This window comes from Schistocerca nitens, chromosome 2, assembly GCF_023898315.1.
Source record: "Schistocerca nitens isolate TAMUIC-IGC-003100 chromosome 2, iqSchNite1.1, whole genome shotgun sequence".
In the NCBI taxonomy this organism is placed as follows: Eukaryota; Metazoa; Arthropoda; class Insecta; order Orthoptera; family Acrididae; genus Schistocerca; species Schistocerca nitens.
The window spans coordinates 1,103,507,617-1,103,530,123 of record NC_064615.1 but is presented as its reverse complement, the minus strand read 5'-3'; the positions used below and the strand labels follow the sequence as shown (position 1 = coordinate 1,103,530,123).

The 22,507-nt window shown below is 38.4% G+C and overlaps 1 protein-coding gene across 1 annotated transcript in view; it reads left to right on the top strand.

Moving 5' to 3' along the window:
• LOC126237499 (E3 ubiquitin-protein ligase UBR5) overlaps positions 1-22,507 on the top strand; it is a 370,559-nt gene that overhangs the window by 74,588 nt on the left and 273,464 nt on the right. The window contains exons 10-13 of the mRNA XM_049947657.1: positions 10,241-10,351; positions 16,677-16,819; positions 17,006-17,117; positions 17,216-17,370. Of these exons, the coding sequence (XP_049803614.1) occupies positions 10,241-10,351; positions 16,677-16,819; positions 17,006-17,117; positions 17,216-17,370 (521 nt within the window). The remainder of the gene's footprint in view (positions 1-10,240; positions 10,352-16,676; positions 16,820-17,005; positions 17,118-17,215; positions 17,371-22,507) is intronic.

Below are 22,507 nucleotides of genomic sequence, written 5' to 3'. Positions count from 1 at the left end.
CCCATTCAATCTCGAAACAACTTCGGATCACACATTCCATTGTGGTGAAGGACTTGCAAAGGGCTTTACAGGTGGGCAGTTCCGAATAGACTGGTCCGCAGACAGACCTCCTTTGACCTTTCACATCCTATAATCAGCTACGAAGGTCCATTTCTCATTATTACACAATTTTAAGTTAGAGTGGAAGTAATCCATATGAGAACCATGGCTTTAACCCTCCAGCAGGTGCGTCAACTTTCATGACACCACTAGTCGCGATGTATCTCGTGGATACATGCGACGATTTTTGTGGTTTTTTGTTTGTTTACAGGTTCTTTCTCTTTTGCTTTTGTTTTAAATTGCAGTTACCTTTATTGTTACAGATTTTACAAATACAGAAGTGAACATCAGGCTCATTACACTTTCAAACTAACAGAAATATTTGACATTTTGTAATGGAGAAGTACACGAAATCCTTTTAAAAATTGATTTTATTATAGATACAAATAAATTATTGAACTAATCAAAGCATGTCTCTTTTTACTGATAGCCCTCTACAGAAAGACATTGTTCACAAATTATTTTTGTGTGTTTTTGCAAACAAAGATGTGTACCGCATTTTTCACATGTATACTTTCTGAGACAAGTCTTTTTTTGTCTCCCTGTAGCATGACTGGCACCATTTTCTTTTTTTGTTTCCTGATTCCAAGGATTGTTCAGCGTTTTCTTGCTCTTTTCCTTTAGGTTTGTACTTTACTAGCATTGACTTTATATCATCAGGTAGAGTCATAATAAGAGCTCTTCTTTTGAGATGATCTTGCAGTAGAGTCAGAGCCAAAGTTTTGAGGTACTCGCGCCGATTTGAGTATTTATTCTTGTTGCCCAAGAAAATTACTCTTGAGTTGATGCCTGCAATGTTCAGCAGGTGGAAAAAAATCACCATAGGCCATGTTCTTCTTGACCTAGCTACATTGTAGGTTGCACAGAGTTTGTCAACTACATCAACTCCAGATTTGGTGTCGTTATAGTGTAGAATAATTGCTGGTTTTTTCTCTAAACCTTCCGAAACCTCACTTGACGAAACATGCATATTCGAAAGGAGGACTACAGTTTTCCCTATTTTCGGGACATACGACACAAGGGTTTCATTCTTGCTGTAGCCAAATACGCTATCATACTGCTGTCTACTTTTTGGTGCTACGAAATTCGATGGCAGTTCCTTCTTGTTTTTTCTAATTGTGCCTACAAACGACAGTCTCCTTTTATGCAGTTCTCTTACTAACTGCAAACTAGTGAACCAGTTATCTGCTGTAATGTTTCTACCCGTCCCATATATTGGTTCGGCAAGTATCAGAACTACTTCTTTGGCAGAGTTGTTATTCTGAAAGGGTCCTTCTGGTTGTAATCCACAATATATTTCCATGTTGTAAGTATAATAAAGCTTGGCATCACGTAGACAGAAAATTTTGATGCCATATTTAGATGGTTTGGATGGTATGAACTGGTGAAATCCACACCGGCCTCGAAATGCTGGTAGCTGCTCATCAACTGTGACTTTCTGACCGAGGGAGAATGTGTCTTGCAGTTATTCAAACACACGGTGAACATTTCCCTCACGGCTGCTAATTTGTCTGTCTTGCGCCGTTCTTGTCTTGTAGCTCCATCGTCAAAACGAACACATCTTATTAGGAACAGGAAAAGCTTTTCGGACATGGTCATTCTAAAAATATTCAGACCAAGGTCATCTGCTGTCCAGAAGTCGTGAACATTCTGTCGCCCACCACGGAACACACCAGCAAGGTAAAACAAGCCAAGAAAGGCTTTTATTTCGATTGCGTCTGTGTCCTTGCAGTCACTCTCCCGAACAAAGTTTCCTTTTAGATCAGCTATACGCCTGTTAGTGTTGACCACAATTAGATCTAGGATATCATTACTGATGAATAGGCTCCAGCAGTCAATTTCAGTTACCATTTTCTTTGCGTCTCCAGCTACTCCAGGCAGTTTGGTTAGTATATTATGAGGCTGTGTCTGTGTTGCTTTCCAAGGCACTTTCCTACATTTAGTTCCATCCTTACCTAAAATAAAAAATAAGTACATTACACCATTATTAGATATTGTTATTATTACATCTGAAAGCATATTTATTGTCTTTTCTACTCACCAAAATAGTAATGTTCATCAGTTTCCTGCGCTTCATTATTTTCCTCTTCATCAAATTCATGATCTGTGTCTGAGTCTACAGATCGTGTTTCGAGTATATCTTTGGTTTCTGAATCAGTTTCTGCAAGATCATCTTCATCTTCAATGGATACCTCGTCGTCGAGAAGAAGGCGATGTACTTCTTCCAAATCCTTAGGATTTTCTAGGTCATATCGTTTACTCATTTTGAAAGAGAGTACACGTAGCTACAACGAAACGTTGCTTCATTTAGAAGACAACAACGCAACTGCCGATTTGCGTACGCTGCAAACAATGCAACAGCTGCAGTCATTAGCGGCGACAAAGCATTACCCGAGTAGGCGCGCTGTATCTGAGAGATACAGGCAGTACACGTTCCCACACCTGACTCATTTATGACCTTGTCAGTATCGGGATAAGACTGAAATTCCTGTGAAGCAATAAGAAAGGTATGACACGAGAAGTCATGGGCCAGCAAACCGTTACCACTATTCATTGCGGTAATATTAGAGAAAAAGTGGGTCATGTATCTCACAGATACATGCGCGACTGTCGGAGGGTTAAGCAACTTTTATTGCCCATTGAAATGAGGAATGTCATCTTCAAAGTCCTTCCTAGTTTTCCAAAAGCACTTGTCAAAATGTTTGTCCATCCCACGAAATAACCCGCTCTATCCTCGGGCAAATTTTGCTTCTAACCCTTTTTGCGTGTCTGTACCTGTGTGAAAGGCCCAACCGTGAGATCATTCCTGTTCGCAAACCTGTCATGTATCAGTCCAGTCTCACTCACTAGGTAAATTCCTGTGGATTTTAAAGGACCTAAATGTAGCAAGCATAACTAGTCTTGTCATTGTTGAATATATCCTGTCATATGTTGATGGTGTTAGGACAGCAACCAGCCACAAATTTACTTTCAGTTCCTGTATTCAAAGGGTACCGTTACCGGCTTCGACTCGTGATTCATCCTCAGACGGTTTACACACTTTCTTTATGACAAAAAAACACACCACGTCATAAAGAAAGCTTGTAAACTGTCTGAGGATGAATCACAATGATTCGAAACCGGTAGCGGTACCCTGTGAACAGCCATGGACTCCATCATGTCATCATATGACAAAATTGCATATCCTGTCATAAGTGGGGCCGCAATGTGTTACTATCATTGCAGCTGCTGGACATGCTTTATCACAGAGACAACTCTAACCAGCCTGTTATTCATGAGGATGGCACCAACTCCAATGAAATTGCACTTGTGAGAACTGTTCCTCCAGGACACTCTTTCCTTCCCAAATCTCCCTTGCCTCCGTACTGTATGCATCTCCACACTGATTGCCATATTTTTTCTGCCCAGCTTCCTTCCCTTCACCAGCTTTTAGCTCACATCTCATTTTTCTTGCCTCGTTTCCTTTTGCACCCACTGTTGATGTCGATATAAAGATGGAGTGAAAATTTCTTTGCCTTGCATAGAGGTGGCACTAGAAGAAGTGAAGTTTAGATGCAGATAAAACAGTGATACAATTTGAGGAAGAATATCAATTTTTTACTGTATAATGTAATTGGATAGATAAAAAACCTGCTCACCAATTGCAGATTTCAATGCTGGGCATTGTAGTTATGACCTCCATCACAGATGCATCAAAAGGAGGAGAAAAATTTGGGTAAGAGGGGGTGTGATGACCTTCCAAATGGGTGACATGTCCACGGTGGCATTGGGCAGAGTTGTGGTGAGATTTGGTGCCAATGTGACACCGTTAACCCATTTACACCGCCACATGAACTTCTTAGATGTGCCCCACCCACTCTCCCGCCCCCCTCCCACAGGTGTTGACACCTTGCTGTTTAAAGCATTGTCGCAGAACACCACACTTTTTCCCTTAGCAGAGGAAAATTATACACAAATTTCAAACTTCAGTGTTGCAATGGATGGGAAATGGAGTTTTGGAAAAATGATCCTTTAATTCTGTTGCACATTGTATTATTTTGACTGGTATGTAAAAGAATATTTGTATTCACGTGTATGCAGGTAAAAACTGCATATGTTTGTAATGTATTTCAAAGCATAAACAGTGTTGATAAAACACACATGAGGGGGACAGAGGAATTATTGTGCTGGGGTTTTGTTACACACTGAGAGTTTACCTGCATACTGCTCCACCATTTGCTATAGTGACAGTGATGTCAGCGGTGCAGAGAATTGGTGGTGGCAACAGAAGCACAGTTTTTGTGGAGACAGTAGCATTGCACGTGTTCTCTCTTAATGCAGACCATCTATGAGTGAGCTCTTGTACCACCCTGATAATCGTTGGTCTTTCTTCTGAGGTTAACTTCAGAGAATCGGATGCACTGGCTTCCTCCCAGGGTGCCATACCTCTTTGGTTTTGGAGGCGTGTTCCTCACGCAGGAACCACAGAATTTGTCACTATTAAGTTTCCTGGTAAGATCGGCTTAGTGTGAGACCTGTGACTGACTTTATCTTTTGTCTTCTCCACTGAGCATGAAGAACGGCTTTGGTATGACTTCCTGCTTCCCCCACCCAAGAAGACACAATCATACAACTATACCCCCACCGGCGAAACATTGCACTTGACAGTTCGCTTTTTGTCTAGTTAGGTTGGCTATACTGTAATAGCGATGTTGCAACAGCAGCCTCTATACACACAGCAGATGATACAGTTTTCCATCCTGTCTCGTAAATGCAAGCGATTCAGCAATTACAGTGTATATAAAAACTCATTTTTAGTTGTACAATGACAGGAAGTAAACAACCGTATAATAATGCATGTAAAAGCATAACAATGCGCACCCTTTCGATAACGGAGCAAAGAAATACAAAAAACAAGCATCTGATGACTGGTACTTTAAAATCAGTAATGTACGTAGTTTACAAAATAAATAATAACCGAGATTGCAATAAATAACCAATAGTAGTAATTTTTCACTCACCAATTTACAGCGATAATGGCGCAATTCCATCCAGCTCGCCATCGTCACTGTTGTCCGATTCATCGCTAAAACTGTCTTCATCGTCGTCATCAGCAAGACAGATCATTAATTGTTCATGGCCACTGATAATGCCTTCTATTGTCTGTGCTGCTCGTATAAGCTTCTCGACGTGCTCGACTTTTTTTTCTCCACGAGGCTGCATCCACAATCACAAGAGCTTCACGCAACAGCTTTTCCACCTCTGTTATTGTAAAGGACTTGTTGTTGTTCCTTACATACATTTTTACATCACTCCATATTAACTCAATAGGGTTGAAATGGCAGTGATATGGTGGCAGCCTTATTACAGTATGACCCTGCTCCTTGGCAATTTCGTCTACTACATATGTAGGTGTCGTAGGCTTATTTTCTTTAACAAGAGAATATAACAGAACCTTTGTCATACTCATATCCGCTGCAATATTTCGAGCCTGTAACCACTGCACCATAACTTCTTTCCGATCATTTGTGGTTGGGGCTTTGTTCTGTATCACCGAATGATATGGAGCATTGTCCATTACAATTGTTGTAGGGACAGGAAATTGTTTTAAAAGGTTCCTGAACCACTCAACAAATCGTGTGTGATCCATATCTTCATGGTAATCACCAGTCTTTTTTGATCTGAAAACTAAAAGTGCGTCAGGGACAAAACCACTGGAGGAGCCTGCATGGACCACAATTAATCTAGCTCCTCTTCCCGTCGGCTGATGGCCGCTACTGCTGGGTGTGTTATCCGTCCAGCATTTACTGACAGCTTCTCCGGCATTAACCCACGTTTCGTCTAGCCAAATTATGGAATGAATACCTGTGCCCACAATTTTGTGCAAGAAAATTCTACGAGTGGTAACAATACGTGCCCTCTCTAACAGTACATTGCGTCCGTCTAGCGTTTTGTAACGGAAATCCATAATTTTAACACAATTTTTAGTGATGTTTTACCACCCCTGAAGAGTTCACTTTCTTGTAAAGAGATTAATAACTTAGCTACAGTCGGATACTCTTTTCTGCTGTAGTAACCATAAACATGCCTACGAACTGCATCAGTCTGGAAAGAATCTAAATCTGTGATAGGACTAGGCCACTTTTTCTTCTTTCCCGGGGTCGATAAAAATGTATTATTTGATCCAGACAGCTCGGAATCATTACGGCTCACTTCAGTATCTTCCAAGTTTTATAGTAATACTCCCTTACTTACTACGTTTCTTGCACTAATACCAAGAGTTTTCGACGTACGTTGCACCACTTTGTCAGCAGGAATTGATGGCTGTCCATGAATGCTTACGTAGTTTTTCTCCTGCTCGTAAAACTCACGAGTTCTGCGTAGCAACTCCAGTGCCTGGCTGTTTAGCGGCACCCCTCGACGCAAAGGATTGTCACTAGGTGAACGAAGTCTTTTCGGTGGCATTTTCCAAGTACGTAAACTCACAACGTAACAAAAGTCACAACGATATAGCACACAGTACAACAAAAACATGCGGTAAACAACATAACAATTCACGTTGTATACATATTCACTAAACAAAGCCGGCAACGCGGGAACTTTGACGTCACAGCACGTGAGTAACAGCAGTGCTCACTGCGCTGTGATTGGCTGGCGCCCCACGCTGAACACCTAGCGCCTATCGTTCTTCACTTGTTACTCTGTTACGCTGCCAACTTCATACGCAAACGTCAAGTGCAATGTTTCAGCGGCCCGGGTATACATTCCCCCCAACAGCTAACCATTAGCCATGTGTGCTGTCAGTTCCTCTCCATTGTCTCCCTTGCTCACATCATTCATTAATTGTTTTTTTTTTTTTTTTTTTTTTTTTTTAAAGTCTGTGAACAGCTCTTGACCTCAATATCACAATGTATTGATTTGATTGGTTGATTTCTTTGTTAAACTGTGAAAAAATTTTCATTGTATGGATTTTGTCATTCAGAAAGCTTAAAATTACTTTCTAACACAATTTCTTTTAATCTTGTTTTTTAGTCTTAGCTAATTATTATTTGTATATGTATTACAGAATTTCTTAATTAGATAACCTGTTTTAATTCAGGTACCCCATTTGCCGTATAAAAGCTTTTATTTTACAAATAATATTTTAGTTTTGTTTTGAAAGAACAGCTAATATCTATGTCTTTTATCTGTTGTGGTAATTTATTATATAACTTGATGGCACTGTACAAGAAACCCAGAGTTTTAACTTAATTTTTTGTGTGCGTATGGAAAGTACACTTCTTTTAGTTTCATAATTATGTACTAAACAGTTTTTAACATAGTAATCAATATATTTTTCTTTTTTTACTTGCATAACACTCTGAAGAATATATTCTCAAAGGGCAGTTAAAATTTCTAGCATTGCAGTAAGCCATGCTGCCGCTCTTGGTCATGATACGTACTGCTAGTTTCTGATTGAATATTTTTGCTTTTCACTCTCCAGAAAATTACACTGTAACTAATAACAGAAAGAAGATAAGAAAAATATAGTGATCTGATACATGAAATATTACATACTGATGTAAGAATTTGGTTCAGAGATTTCTGTTGCTAAGTGTTTTTACACACGCTACCCACTTTGAGAGTGAGCATGAATTTTTAGAAATTTTGTGCTTTTCACACATTTTATGAATTCATTATTTATTTTTGGGTTGTGGTAATCTGGTTTTTTGTTTACTTGGAATTTCGTTGTGTTTGTTTTCTTTATATTAAATGTGACTTAATTGTTTATTTCCAGCTTAGGTACTCAAAGTTTTTTTTTTTTGTGACTTGTCAGTGATCAGTACACTAGTGTCATCTGCAAACAATATTGTTTGCTCATGCTTAATGCAGTGTAGGAAATACATTTTTAAATATACAGAGTGATTCAGATGCCCCTATATATGAATTTTATGGAACCCAAACACCTCCAGAAAACACACGAGATTTTCATATTCTTGCATTTTCTTCATATGCTTGCTACATGCAACCTATTGGTCCTAAAGAAAAAAAAAATGAAGAGGACCTTTTTGTAGCAAAATAATGTAATTAAATTTTGTACTGTGATAGGTTTTCGCTGGAGGCCACAGTTTTCGAGCTATTCAAGAAAAACTTGTTGAAGGTCACTTTTGTTTGTTTTTCTTGGATAAATTGAAACCTAAGACTTCTAGCGAAAATATATCCCAGTATAAGATTTGACTGCATTAAATTTTGTAGATGATGATCCTGTTCATTTGTTCTGTAAGACTAATAGTTTGCGTGTAGCGAGTGAGAGAATATGAAAATTGAGTGTAGTTTTTGAAAACATTGCAGGTTGCTTAAAACACATAGGTATGGGCAGCTGACTCACTCTATATTTAGTGTTACTTGATATATGTGTAATTTCAGTCGACTGTACTGTTTTGCAGAGATTACTGGAACCGCTCTTTCACCATCCCCTTATTCCCAGTTCATCTAGCTTATTTGACAGATTTTGTGTTCAACTGTGTCGAATGTTTTAGTTGGATGGAGAAATATACCTTTATCCAATGCTTTTAGAAAATTTTGTGAGATATGCTGTGTCCAGTTCAGTGCCTTTTCCTGATTGGAAACCAAGCTGGTCCTTGGAAAGTAGTTTTTTTTTTAAGCAGTTCATTAGTCTATCTTTCAGAATAGTTTCTATTATTTTGTGAAGCACATTAGTAGTGAGGGTGCTCTGTAATTTTCTATAGTTAGAACTAAAATAAATGATAGGCTACATGTCCACATTAGCAGTTTATTGTATTCCATTAAAAAGACCCACAGCCAGTTTCAAACCTTACAGGGCCATCCTCAGATGCATTTGTGCATGAAAGAATTATAGTTTCAGTTTTTTTTTTAAACTTTCACCGCAAATGCTATTCTGTGATCGCCACTGTTTTAAATAAACTTTAAAAAACTTACATCAAAAATGCTGTTGGTGCTGTTGATCAGCAATTTTCGTATTCATTACTTAGGAGTAAATGCTTCATGCCTGATGAGAATGATAGAGGTTTCAATGTGCAGCAAAGTAAAACACGAATGGTGAGCATCCTAAGTAAAATCTGTGAGCTGAGAAAAGTTCTATAATGAAATAATGTGGTCAGTTAAGAATCAGGAGTGATTTGTTAACTGCTCCTTGCATTGCGCTTTGCCCCACTGCAATCTTTACCACTGCAGCCCCGATTGCTATCTTTATTTGTTTCGTTGTTTGTCAAGGACAGTGTGTGTATCTATATTACTGGATAGCCACGGCTTACTAGCGTACCACCATAGTATGGTAGACTTACGCCATATTCTCATTGTTGAGATACAGAATTATGAGTGTGTGGTAAGAAGAGCAGCTGGAAGAGATAGATAATAAGTAGCAACAGGTAAATCTAAGTACTTGGCGTAGTGTATTTCCTCCTGGCCATTGAGATGTGATGAAGTATTTCTCACTCACTTTCAGATAGGCCACAGTTCGATGACACAAATCTTACAGTTCCGACAGGAGGACTTTCCGATAGGTGATGGTTGTGGCATGCAGACTTCAGTGCCCCACATTTTACCTGAATGCATTTTATATTCAGACTAAAAGAGGGCAGAGGGCAGTTTATCAACTGACTTGTTCTCCATGTTAGTTCAAAATGACACAACTTGTGAGATTTTTGAGGTGTCTGGCTTTGTTCCCACACTAGTAGGAAGCAAGTTTTAATGTTACCTGAGTTGATGGCTCATCTTTGTAAGGGATCAGTTAGCCAATTCCCTGAGTGTAAAGTTTTTACCCTAGACTTAAGTTTGGATTTTAATCGCACATTTTTAACATAAACCAAGTTGTAAGTTTTAGATTTGTCGTGGTTCTGTATGAGTGGATAAGTGAATGGAGTGAAAATGGGAAAGAGTGATCATAATTTGAAGTGAATTTATGTTTTTAGGTTTTTTTAATTTTAATACTTTCAACAACATTCATCTCGATCTATTTTATCAAGGGATTTAATTACCTCATTCGTTGACACATGCGCGCGCACGATAAAGACTGTAAGTATATGAAATTCTTGACCAGTGACAAAGAGTTGGCTAAAGGATGATGTCCACAAATTTGTTAATTTGACCATTAAACATGTCTCATGTATCGTAGATAACAAAATTCCTTCTTTTTACACAGAACGGCAGAAACGTGTAGTTCCTAAAGGTGAAGAAGCCGAAAAGAAAGATGAAGAAGAATGGCAGTTAAAGGATGTTGTTTTCGTCGAAGATGTGAAGAGTGTTCCTGTTGGTGAGTAATATTTGAAATTAAAGACTATGTTACACAACTTTTATAAAGTTTATTCCTGTTATGTAATTTTTTTTTTATATATAAAAATTGATACTGCTGTTGCCAGTGAATGGGGAGAGATAGGTGTTTGTTTGGGATGTGGCAAATTATTACTTAATACTGGGAAGAATCACAAAACTGTGTGTATATGGGGGGTCGTGCATCTTCTTTGTACTCTTGAAAGGTTTGTCAATGTGAAATGTGCCGAGTTACACCGTGGTTTGGAATCCATGTTAAATTACACCGGCTAAAAAAAAAAAAAAAAAAAAAAAAAAAAATAATAATAATAATAATAATAATAATAATAATAATAATAATAATAATTTGAAATGTTTCCTGCACTTATGAGTCAATTCTTACTGATTTTGGGTTGAGGAGAACGAATATGACAATGAAGAATTTTCCTTAGCTCTAGTCTCTGTGATACACAATAGATGGAAGTGTTTCATATTAACGGATTAAGAGAAAAAGATCATTTTTAAATACAGATGCTAACAACTTTGAAAGAGTATTTGAATTTTTAATTGGTAGTTGCATTTTACAAGTTCTAAATTCCTGGAAGAATAACCTCACAGATGGTTGGATCTGAAGAGAATCATGGTGGCTGCATGAGATCATAATCTTATAGCTTGCCTCTTGTAAGAGAGTTTTGGAGCATCCCTACACAAAGACCAACAGTAATCCGCAAGCATTGCTTCATTCCAGTGGCCTTGAAATCTTTTTTCCATCACAGAAATGTCCTGATGGAATCTTTCTCCATGTTCACTACTAACAACTCTGCAACTTGAAGGAAAAAAGTCTAGGTTGGTATGGAGGAAATTGATTTTAAGGAACATGCTGCATCCAAGACTATGGTATTTTTGCAGGAGCACTGTCAGCAACTGAGTGTATTTATCTCTTTTGTTGCCTCTAAATCGCTTGAAGGCTTCCCAAGCTTCCTTTTCTTTCCCCTCCGAAGCTTGGTCAGATCCAGGATCCTTTCCAAGGTCTCGAATTTGTGGACCGATAAAAATACTTTCCTTAACTTTTGCCTCACTTAATTTCAGAGATTTCACTATATACTTAAAGGCTCGTCTTCCTCAATTCATATCGTTGACAAAATTTTTCATGAAACCCAGCTTCATATGCAGGATTCGAAGAACATCTTTCGGGTCCATGAGAGGCTCGGCAACGACATTTTTCTTGCTAGGGTTAAGATTTCTTGCAGGCCAGTCTGCTTTAATATAATGTGATTTCTTATCCATGCTGTCTCACCATACATAAGCAGCAGCGATGTTTTGTGTACCCCAGTTGCATTCCTAAGAGTATGACAATGACTTTAAGATCACGGCAAATTTTCCATTTTTGATCATGATATTTGATTGAGTCATAGAGGGCTGTCATATTTGCATGTCTCCTTCACGTGAACTGCATGACCAACAGGAATAGATGGAAGATAGCTGTCATTGTGAAGCAACAGAACTTTCAAATTAAGTTTGGAGGAGTTTATGAATAGCCTCCATTCAGTTGGATCATGGTTCAAATTCAAAGATTTCATCAAGCCATTAATGTCGTGACAAAGAACAAGACTGTTTTTCTTCTCTAAAAAGGGAAGCAGTTCCGTGTGATATTTTCTCTACTGTGAGACTGTGACATCACTTTTGAGAAGATTCATTCCATTGATGTAGTAGATACCTAAGCATTTCTGCCTTCTCCTTTGACAGGTCAAGGTCTCTAATGAGACTACACAATCCTGCTTGACTCAGTCTGCGTGGTTTATAATCTTTTCCCTCAAAATCAGGGTCATAGAATGTGGAAGGCTTGTTTGGTTGTTCTCCTTCTTCTTGTTCCACACTGTCTTCATTTTCTACTTCACACAGAGAATTTTCAGGTGAAGTACGAACTGGTAAACTATCTGAATGCGGAATAGGTCAATTAGCGGATTGAAGTTCAGGTATTGAACTGTTCCTTTCTTCATAGACTACCCTGCCTTTATAGGTGGAGTCAAGCAGAAATGGGAGTCACCTTGTATTGTTTGTAGGCTCCTGCCGAACCATAGGCACAGCAAAAGCCATATATCATTTCTTATTTTTCAGCCATTCTCGCAGTGCAACTGAACATACATTGCCACTTATATGTGCAGCCCAAGCCTGGTCCCCTACTTTTATACTGAAATAATACTGATAGGAAGTCTTCACAAGAGACGTTAAATAGCGTTTCTGTGAGCAAAATGTTATTTCACCACAAATGTGGCAAAAATTATTCACCTTATTTACACATTTTTGTGGATTTTACATTACAAAAGCACTCTCAAACCAGAAATTCTGCTTTAATTATAGCAGAAACTAAATGAAACTCATAGTCACAGTAACAGTATCTATGTTTATGACTTACAAACAGCTGAAGAGCATTTGTGTCTTGTTATCAGACAGGTGTGGCAACTCGGAAAACAAAATTTCCTGCAAACTAAAAATGTTGACTGTAAAAATGAAATGTTACTTTATTCCCAAAATAAGAGCTAGTCTGTCATTGTTGTGGTGATTTTTTAATTCAGCTGATGGAAATACAAAGGAAGTACTGCTTTTGAGCCCGAAACATTTTCATTGTTCACCAGTGTTATACGTAGGTGCACCTGTAATTGGCTGGATAAGTTAGTTCATAGGTCGGAGGAAGGCAAAGGTATACCACCTCCAACCATGCCTAATAAAACACTGTGATTGTCTGGGCCAATCTTCAGGTGATGACTGGTTTTTGTTTGACCTCACTAGATACAATTGTTGTTACCTGAACATGTTTAGTGACTGCAAGCAGATGTTGTGTGGCCCAAATATGAACTCAGTGTTAAAAACAAAATATTTGCAATCAGCAGAATATCTGAGTGACCCCTTCATCCTAGGGTTTGAGTGACTTGCCTTCCATTGTTAACCTTTCCCACTTCACCCCTCTCTTCTTCCTGAGGGAGGAAGGAGTTAACAGTTCCAAAACCGAGGGTAATGCCATTGCTTCCACTTTCATGCATGTCTCTTGACAGTACTAAACATTTTGCCATATGAAGGTAAGTACGGTTGTCTTCAGTCCAAGGACTGGCTTGATGCAACTCTCATAATAGCCTATTCTGTGTATATGTCTTCACTTCTGCTTAAATACTACAACCATTTGAACCTGCTTACTGTATTCAAGCCATGGCCTCTCTCTCTCTCTCTCTCTCTCCAATTTTTAACCCATTATATTCTTCTTTTAGTCAAGCTATGCTGCTACGATTTCTCTCTCTCTCTCTCTCTCTCTCTCTCTCTCTCTCTCTCTCTCTCTCCCCCTCTCCCTCTCCCTCCCTCTCTCCAATTTGATTCAGTAGCTCATCATTAGTTACTCCTTATACTCGTCTGCTCATCAGCGTTCTTTCTCTGGCACCACATTTTGAACGTGTCTGTTCTATTCTTGTCTGAACTGTTTATCATCCACATTTTACTTTGTGCAAAGCACACTCCATACAAATAATATCAGAAAATACTTTCTCACCCTGGTATAAATATTCAAGGTTTAAAATTTCATTTCTTATCTGTGAGCTTTATTTCCCTTTCCAAACTTCGTTTTGGTGTCCTTAACTGCTTGCTGGATGAACAGATTAAATAGCATTTACAACCATGGGTTCTCTTTCATGTGATTCACGCTTGTAGATAACCTTTTGCTCCCTGTATTTTATACCTGCTACCTTCAGAATTAGAAACGACAATCCAGTCCACATGGTCAAATACTTTATCTAAGTCTACAAAGATATAAACATTGGTTTGCATATCTTTAACCTATCATGAAATAAGAAATTAAACTTGTATTTTTCTGAATATAACTGACACATTTATTTTTACAGTGTTACAAAAACAGTTATTCAGATTTTCCGAGCCAGAAATTTCGGGTTGGAGGCATGTCCACCCGACCGACAATAATTGTAATATAATTACAGTTTGGGACAGTGGAGTGCCACCATTATAGTGGCTGAAGTGTGGAATAAATCTGCCTGATGTGGGGAATAAATCATTTTTTAACTGCGACAAGTGTGCATAGGAGCTGTGGAATGGTGGCAGGTTGGGAAGACACGCCAGAAACTACTTTTCAGTAAAGTGACAACAATTGTCCCAGTACAACAATGCAGTTTTTAACCTTAGAGTGACATAAGCAGACCTAACAGAGAACAGCACTTATCAGGGCAAACAGGGCAAAGCAGAATTAGAAACCAATTTAAAATGAGTGTAGCATATGAAATCGGAAAGTGAATCCACACACACGCACGCACATGATTGTAGCACCTGAGGTCTAACAATTGCCACCTGTACATATAAAGGGGGGGGGGGGGGTAAATATCTTGTTCTGGCATGCCATTTGATGTCTTGATATTCATACAGCTGATTTTCTTTCTCCAAGGATCTCTTTAATTCTCCTATAGGCACCATGTGTCTTTCCCACACACATGCATGCATCTACAAGCTTGCACTTCTCACTTTTTGCTTCCCACTTTGCTATTTTGCACTTCTGTTTTTTGTCGTCAGTGTTCCCGTTTGTATACTTCATTTGCTGCATTTTCATATTTTCTCCTTTCATTAATTAATGTTAATATCTTCTGTGTTATCAAAGAATTTCTACTGATCCTTGTTTATTAGCTATTTGAGTCACCACTACCTTCAATATTTCATCTCTCCAAAGCTAACCAACCATCTTCTGTTGTATTCCCTTCCCTTGTTTGTCAATTGTTGCCTTAATGATATTTATGAAAGCCAGAACCACTTGTGGTTCTTTTAATTTAGCAAGCTCTGCACCTATTTAATTTCCTGTCTTTCTGCAATTCATTTAATTTTAATCTGAAATGCATAACCAGTAAATTATGGCTGGAGTCCACATCTGCCACTAGCAATACTGTGCAGTTTAAAATCTGGTATTGAAACTATGTTGTACTATTAAATAAACCATCTGAAATCTTCTGTAGTCTACAGGTTTCTTCCACATATACCACTCTTCTTTCGTGGTTCTCAAACCATAAAATAGCAATGATTAAATTGTGCTCACTGCAAAATTCTACCAAGAAGCCTCTCCTTTCATTCCTTTTCACCAGTTTTTTCCTTCCCCCCACCCCCTCCCTCCCCCCACGTTTGGAATTCCAGTCCCCGTCACCATCACAATGAAATTTTCGTCTCCTGTCGCTATGCGAATAATTTCTTTTATCACATGATACATTTTTTCAATCTCTTAAAAGTCATCTGCAAAGCTAATTCACATATTAATTAAAAACGTCCGCTATTTTTGTGTATGTTCGCTCCCTGTCTATGTTGGTTATTGATAATATCTTCACTATTTTGTTCATAGTAGCTTAATCTTATTCTCATTTTCTTATTATTAGACCTATTCCTACATTATCCCTATTTGCTTTTGTGTTGATTACCCTCTCCCGTCCTGACCAGAAGTCTTGTTCTCCTGCCACTGAACCTCACTAATTCTTACTACATTTATTACTTTATGTATTTTGGAAGTTTGTTGTAGTACTTCCTCTGTAGAAAGGCAGCAGTGAAAAAGTATCAACTGGTAAACAACAGTAGTATTTTCATATGTTGCCTTACCTTAAATATGTTATGTTTTGCTGCAAGGTGAGGCTTTCTGCATGGAGATGACTAATACCAAAGTGGCAGTTTGCACAATTGGGTTGTGGCAAAGTATATGGGTTAGGCTCTACAACATGAGTCAAGCAAACTAGTTAGTGATATCTTGGAGGGCTGTTATGTATTGTGTATTTTTTATCAACTATATGAAGAGTTAATTTGAAAATTTTGTAGACAAAATTTTCCATGTGAAATTAACTGCTGCACTGTACAATCACAGACACATTTCAGAGCCCTTTGGTAAATAATTGTAGGGTACTTGTAATGAATCATTATCGGATGTCCCAACCTTTTCCACAACAAAGGTTTCCAATATCATAAAACACAGTTACCAGTTCACCAATACTTTTTGTTTAATGGGACTTTTGTTCCACACGCTTGTTGAGTTTTTATTTGCACTAAAGTGTTCGGTGTTTTTCCATGTATCAAACTTTCTTGACTGATAGGTAGTAACCATGTAACTTTGGCTGGGTCTAGTGGACAGTAGGGCAAGCTTTTGAAATGTAATTGTAATATCTGAATTGCTGATTCTTGATATTCCAACAGTAACCCCTCTCTCGTCATTTAAATTTTATTACAATTGGTTTTTATGTTAAATAATAGAAAGGAACACCATATTTCTTCTCAGCAGTGCTGTAATGCTCTGGTCCTCTTGTTTTGAACAGGTAGAGTGCTGAAAGTTGATGGAGCCCATGTAGCAGTGAGATTCCCAAGTAATAAGGACACCAAAGAAACCAAAGAATTGTCTAGTGATGACACAATCAATCTTCTTCAAGATTGTCGTCTTATGAGGAAAGATGAACTTCAAGTAAGTTTATTATTAATTATTCAGTATTTATTATGTAATTTTCTAAAAAGCTAATTGAAGAATTATTATTATTTCGCACTAGTGTAGTACTGATAGATTCAGACTTCTTGAGCTTTTTGTGCAAGTTGTCATCTGATTTAATTAATAATAAAAATGAGAAGTTAGTCAGTGATCTTATAATTTTAGGTTATTAAGTCCGGAGCGACATCTCGCGCCCCCGATTGCTTCCAGCGCTTCCCTAGGCGTGTGAACGTTGCTGAGGGTGGCCAGATACTAACATTGACTGTTGATGGAATTGGTAGGAATCTCAATTTTATCGACAGACTGAGTCGCTGAACACATTCCTACATTTAATAAATGATAAAATTCTAATTTACATGTCATATTTATTTGCAGGAATACACGCTGTCGTCAAAAATAATTCCAAACTCAGCTATGTCATTTACAACCTTAGCACTGGACGAGCTGAACAAGAGAGCCCTTTTCCATCAGATACGAACTCCTTCTTGGGCTTGGATCCTCAAAATATAAGCCTTATCAGTGCAGGAGAGGTGAATATATATGTATGTCTTTGGTTTGTGTGATGAGAGAAGTTCCCTGTATCTTTTATGACTAGAATGTAATGCAGAGTTTTTCACAGCAGTTGTTTGAATCTGCAAGTGTTCTTGAGAATCTGTTGGCTTGGTATTAGAAGTACTGAATAGTCTATTACAAAACTATTCTAAAGGAAAATGTCCAATATTGTATCTTCAAGAACTGCTAGTGATGTGCAATTCTTTATATGACTGACTTGTCATGCTAAGAAGAAATAGCTAAATTTAGGGTAACTAAATAATAGCAATCTAAAGGTTAGTCTGAATGATAATGTGAACAATATTTCAATAGTGTTTTATCAGCTGTTCCTCTCGAATGGTAGCTGTGGAAGCAATTTCATAACAATACTTGTTGTCTGATGTTTCCTCTGTGCTTGCATTTGGTGGGAGTTTTGTTTTGCTTTTATTGTGTGCCTTTTTGGTTCTCGTAATTTTGGTTGTAGGGTTAACACACATAATGGAAGACATTCCTCGTTTTTAACTTACTATTCAAAGGGGATGTCAGCAACGAATATTAATTGAATTCATGTCTGTAGAGAGGTATCACTGTGTGCTCAAGTAGCAAAACTCAAAGATGAATTGAAAACTCTGTAAGTCCATCTTTATCCAGGATATTTGCAGGACTTTGGCTGTTCAGTATTAAATGTCAAATTAAAAACACCTTCAGGCATCTAAATTTACAGTTTTATTTTACTTTTGCTTCCAGTTTCAGCATCACAGCACACCATCTTCAGGCTCTCGACCGACATGTAGGAAAAATCCCACCTCTTGTACAATCGAAATTGGGGGCTAACATACAGTCAGTGGTATTCGTAGACTTCTTTTTAACAAAGCATTGAATATTAATTACATCCGTGTCAGTAGTGTCACTTGCAAGTGATACTCAAAAAGAAGTCGGCAGATACCAGTGACTGTATGCTGACCCCTATTTTGATTGTACAAGAGGTGGCATTCCTCATTTGTGTCAGTCAGGGGCCTGAAGACAGTGTAATGTAATGCTGAAACTGGTAGTAAAAATAAAATAAAACTGGAAATTTGGACGGCTGAAGGTGTTTTGATTTGACATTTTATTTGAATTGAAAACTTCATCTCTAATTTCTCCTTTTTTATTGTATAATTCTGCAATATAATAAATGTAGGCAGCATGGAAATTAAAAATTGTGTAAGAATATATGTTGTTCTGATGAGTAGAAAAGTGATAAACGGATATTTGGGAATATATCTGGATCTTATCCGTATCGGTTTTCGTGAATAGACTGCCGAGGGAAAATAAATTAGTACACCCTTTTAGCGGTTTCCAGTTCACTTAAGATTTATTGTTGCAACAGTGCGTATGGAGTACATGAAATGATTACATTTACACATTAATAGCACAAGCATTTCTGAGGTACCAGTTGTCAACCAATGCTGAAAGACCCATAGTAGTTCATGGTGTAGCCTCCACAGGTCGAAATGCAGGCGCTGGGCATCCAGTTGATCATACAGATGGCGAATACTGTCCTGGGATACATTATACCACATCTGCTCAATCTGTTCATATAGTTCTGCAAATGTTGCTGGTCGAAGAGTCACATGGGTCACTCCTCGTTCCAACATATCCCACATGTGCTCGATTGGAGACAAGTCCGAAGATCCTGCTGGCCATGTCTTGAAGAGTATGTTGAGTTTCACAGACAGTTTATGGGTGAGCAATATCCTTGTGGAATAACACATCACTTTTGTGTTGCAAGTATGGCAAAAGAGTGGATCTAATAACATTCTGCACATACCAAGTGCTGGTTAGCATCCCATCCAGAAACACCACCATAAGGTTTGGGGTGGGGCAGTGTGTCTTGGGCAAATGCACTCTGCAAGATAGTTCTCACCAGGTCTACGCCATACACACAAGTCACCATGATTTTGTGTACAGGCAGAATCTGCTTTCATCGCTGAAGACCGCAGTGTGCCATTCTATCTTCAAGTGATCCTGCGATGGTGCCAATCAAGCCATGCATGTCGATGCTGTGGTGTGAGTGGAAGACGAACTAGAGGTGTGTGTGGCTGTAGTTCCACTGCTAATAAGCGGTTCGCAACAGTTTGTGTTGATATGCCTGTGCCTACAAGCCCTCTTATGTATATTGTGTTAGCTGTACAATCTGGTACTGCTGCCCATACAATACGTGTGTGGATGTCCAGAATCTTGTCAATGTATGTGAGAATGTTCACGTGATCACTGATACCTGCATCATTGCATGACTGATGCAGGACGTCCAACTTGTATATGATTCTCTGAAAGGACCATCCCGCCACTCAGAAGGCCACAATTTGATACCTTTCAGACTTGCTCTGTTAGCTGTAGGAAGCGTGAGAGCGTGGTTGCCTGCATGCTTCACAGGTTTCCACCATGGTGAGTCTTCTCGCTGTGAACATTTCCTATGAAGAGGTTCTCTTGTAGATATGCCAATATGCCATCTGTTGGCGGACAATGTTGAACTGTTATAAGTACATCTACTATCCCTAGATGTCTTATTTCCAGACGTACTAATTTTTTTATCTGCGGTGTATATTTGGCTGAAGGTATGGATCAAATGTTCACATTTTTGAAGTATGTGGAAATTTTCTTTCTGAGCTTGTATGCAAAGTAGCTGTATTGCAACAAAAAATATTAGTTTACCACTGAATCCCAGTGAACTTTATCATGATGCGCCGTAGCTAACTTTTGGTGCACATGTGTGAGCAATCTAAATTCAGCAAGAAATCTCTCCAAATCTTCTGAAGAACGTAGCACGACAACCTTAAAAGTATCTCTCATGCCTACCAGACAAAATCAGTAGGAGGACTCTCAGCGTTACTTATAATATATCCAATCGACCTACAGATCAGAAGAAGGTATGCCGAATATTGGCTCTGAAAGGCCAATTTTGGAAAGATAGGGCAGTAAATACTAAACTAACACTCACAAGGAGCAGCTTAAAATGTAGATGACTGATGAATGACAATCTGGGACACTACCAGTACGAGGGAGGAGGAGTGTGTGGTATTCTATCAGATGTTGCAGAACATGCATTGTCATCAAATTTCTTTGAAGGGCATGATCTACTTCCTGATGGGACATGGACCATATCTCTATAGATTCAATATCAGAAAGTTATATTGATTGTGTTGAATTGATTTTCAATAAGCTACAACCGGAATTAAAAAATCTTAGCAGTAATTCTCGCAGTTTCAAGTCCACACCAAGGAATTTACTGACAACTTGCTCCTGTTGTGTCATTGAATTCATGAAAAAAATTTAGGCAAACATCTGTGTTATATTGTTGATTACGCTAACTTATATATTTAGCAGCCTGGTATCTGCATAGGATCTGTGTAAATTTTATTTATTACTAACTTTCTGATGTTAATTTTTCATTTATTGACCCGTTTTATGACCATGGAGATTTGCTCCTCTAGAGGTTTGTCTTGCATAACTAGATGTGTAAAATAAAATGTGTTCAGATGTGTGTGAAATCTTTTGGGACTTAACTGCTAAGGTCATCAATCCCTAAGCTTACACACTACTTAACCTAAATTATCCTAAGGACAAACACACACACCCATGCCTGAGGAAGGACTCGAACCTCCGCCGGGATTAGCTGCACAGTCCATGACTGCAGCGCGTTAGACCGCTCGGCTAATCATGCGTGGCTGTAAAATAAAATAAAAGGTGAACAATGACAGTTGCATTTGTGGTGAACCAGGATCACCTGAACATGTAATGATAGTATCTCAATCGAAGGCTAACAGCTGATGCAGATACAGACAACAGTTTAACAGACCATAGTTTAACAGACCATAGTTTGTATGTAACAGAGAAACATGCAGTGGTCTGAACAGACGTATCATATAGGACTTAGGTGCAAAACAATTTTCATTTAACATCAGCACTACGTAATTAATGTGTTATACCCTCAGAATGTATCAGGATTCTCAATTCCTGATGCCAACAAAGGGCTGGAAGACAGTGTGTTACATCAGCAGCGTCTGCAGAGCATGACAAAGAAGAGTACGACAGTCACATCCAGTGGACGACACCAACATGCCAGAACATGAGGATCAGTGTGAACATTGTTCGAATGAGAGGGGCCAGATTGCCAGATTCTCAGACTCTCGACTCTGTGAGCCAGGGGTGCTACAGTGCTTCAGATATGTAGACGTGGGCTGCAGTTGGTGAATTTTCCTTTAAGTGCATATAAAATAACACACAAACAGTATGTCTAACTGTATCTCTCAAATTTCTGTGCCTTTTTTACCATTAATGGTACCTCTGGTCATTATTTTTAACATCAGTTTCTCATTAGATAATACCTTGTCTTCCACAATCTCATTCTCTCTTTCCTCTCTTATCTACTTCCGGAGAAATCCACAGGAGTGGAATCGCCTTTTCAAAACTTATTTATAAGGTGGTGTAGGTTATGGCACCAGGTATGACATTGTGGAGCCATTCATCAAAGTGTACTCTTGTTCGCAAACATTCGATGAAAAAGAATTTCATGTTATACTATAGAGCAAGAGTTCCCAGACTTCTTGTCACTGTGTCCCACTTGACATTTCTAGAAATTTAAACATACCACTCCGGAAGGTTGAGTGATGACTGACTACAGCAGGGGTGAGCAACCGATGGTATGGAGGGAATAATTTTTGCCATCTTGCTCAGTGCTGGCAACACACACAGTTTTTCCATCTTGCCTATCAACTACTGTGTGTGTTACACACACAAGTAATAAGGTTTCATGGTAGCACTTTTTTTTTTTTCAAAGTCGTTTATGGTCGCATGTACAGATTTGCAGCAAGTAATGTGAAATTAAATTGCGCCAGTTCTGAAACAAATATTCATTGTGTATGAGAGGAATGACATTTTAAATATTTATTAAACTTTCACATCACAAATAATGTAAACGAGTTGTCCAAGAGAGTAATAAACTGAAGATGGAAAGTAGTAAATAAGAGTCAAGAAATCGCAATCAAATCGAGCGTTGGTGGTAAATCAGACCTCAAAATCAGTAATTAGTTTTCTAATGAAAAAACATCTACATGCTTCGGTTAGAAGAGTGTTGAAATCCTTTTCAAAACTTTT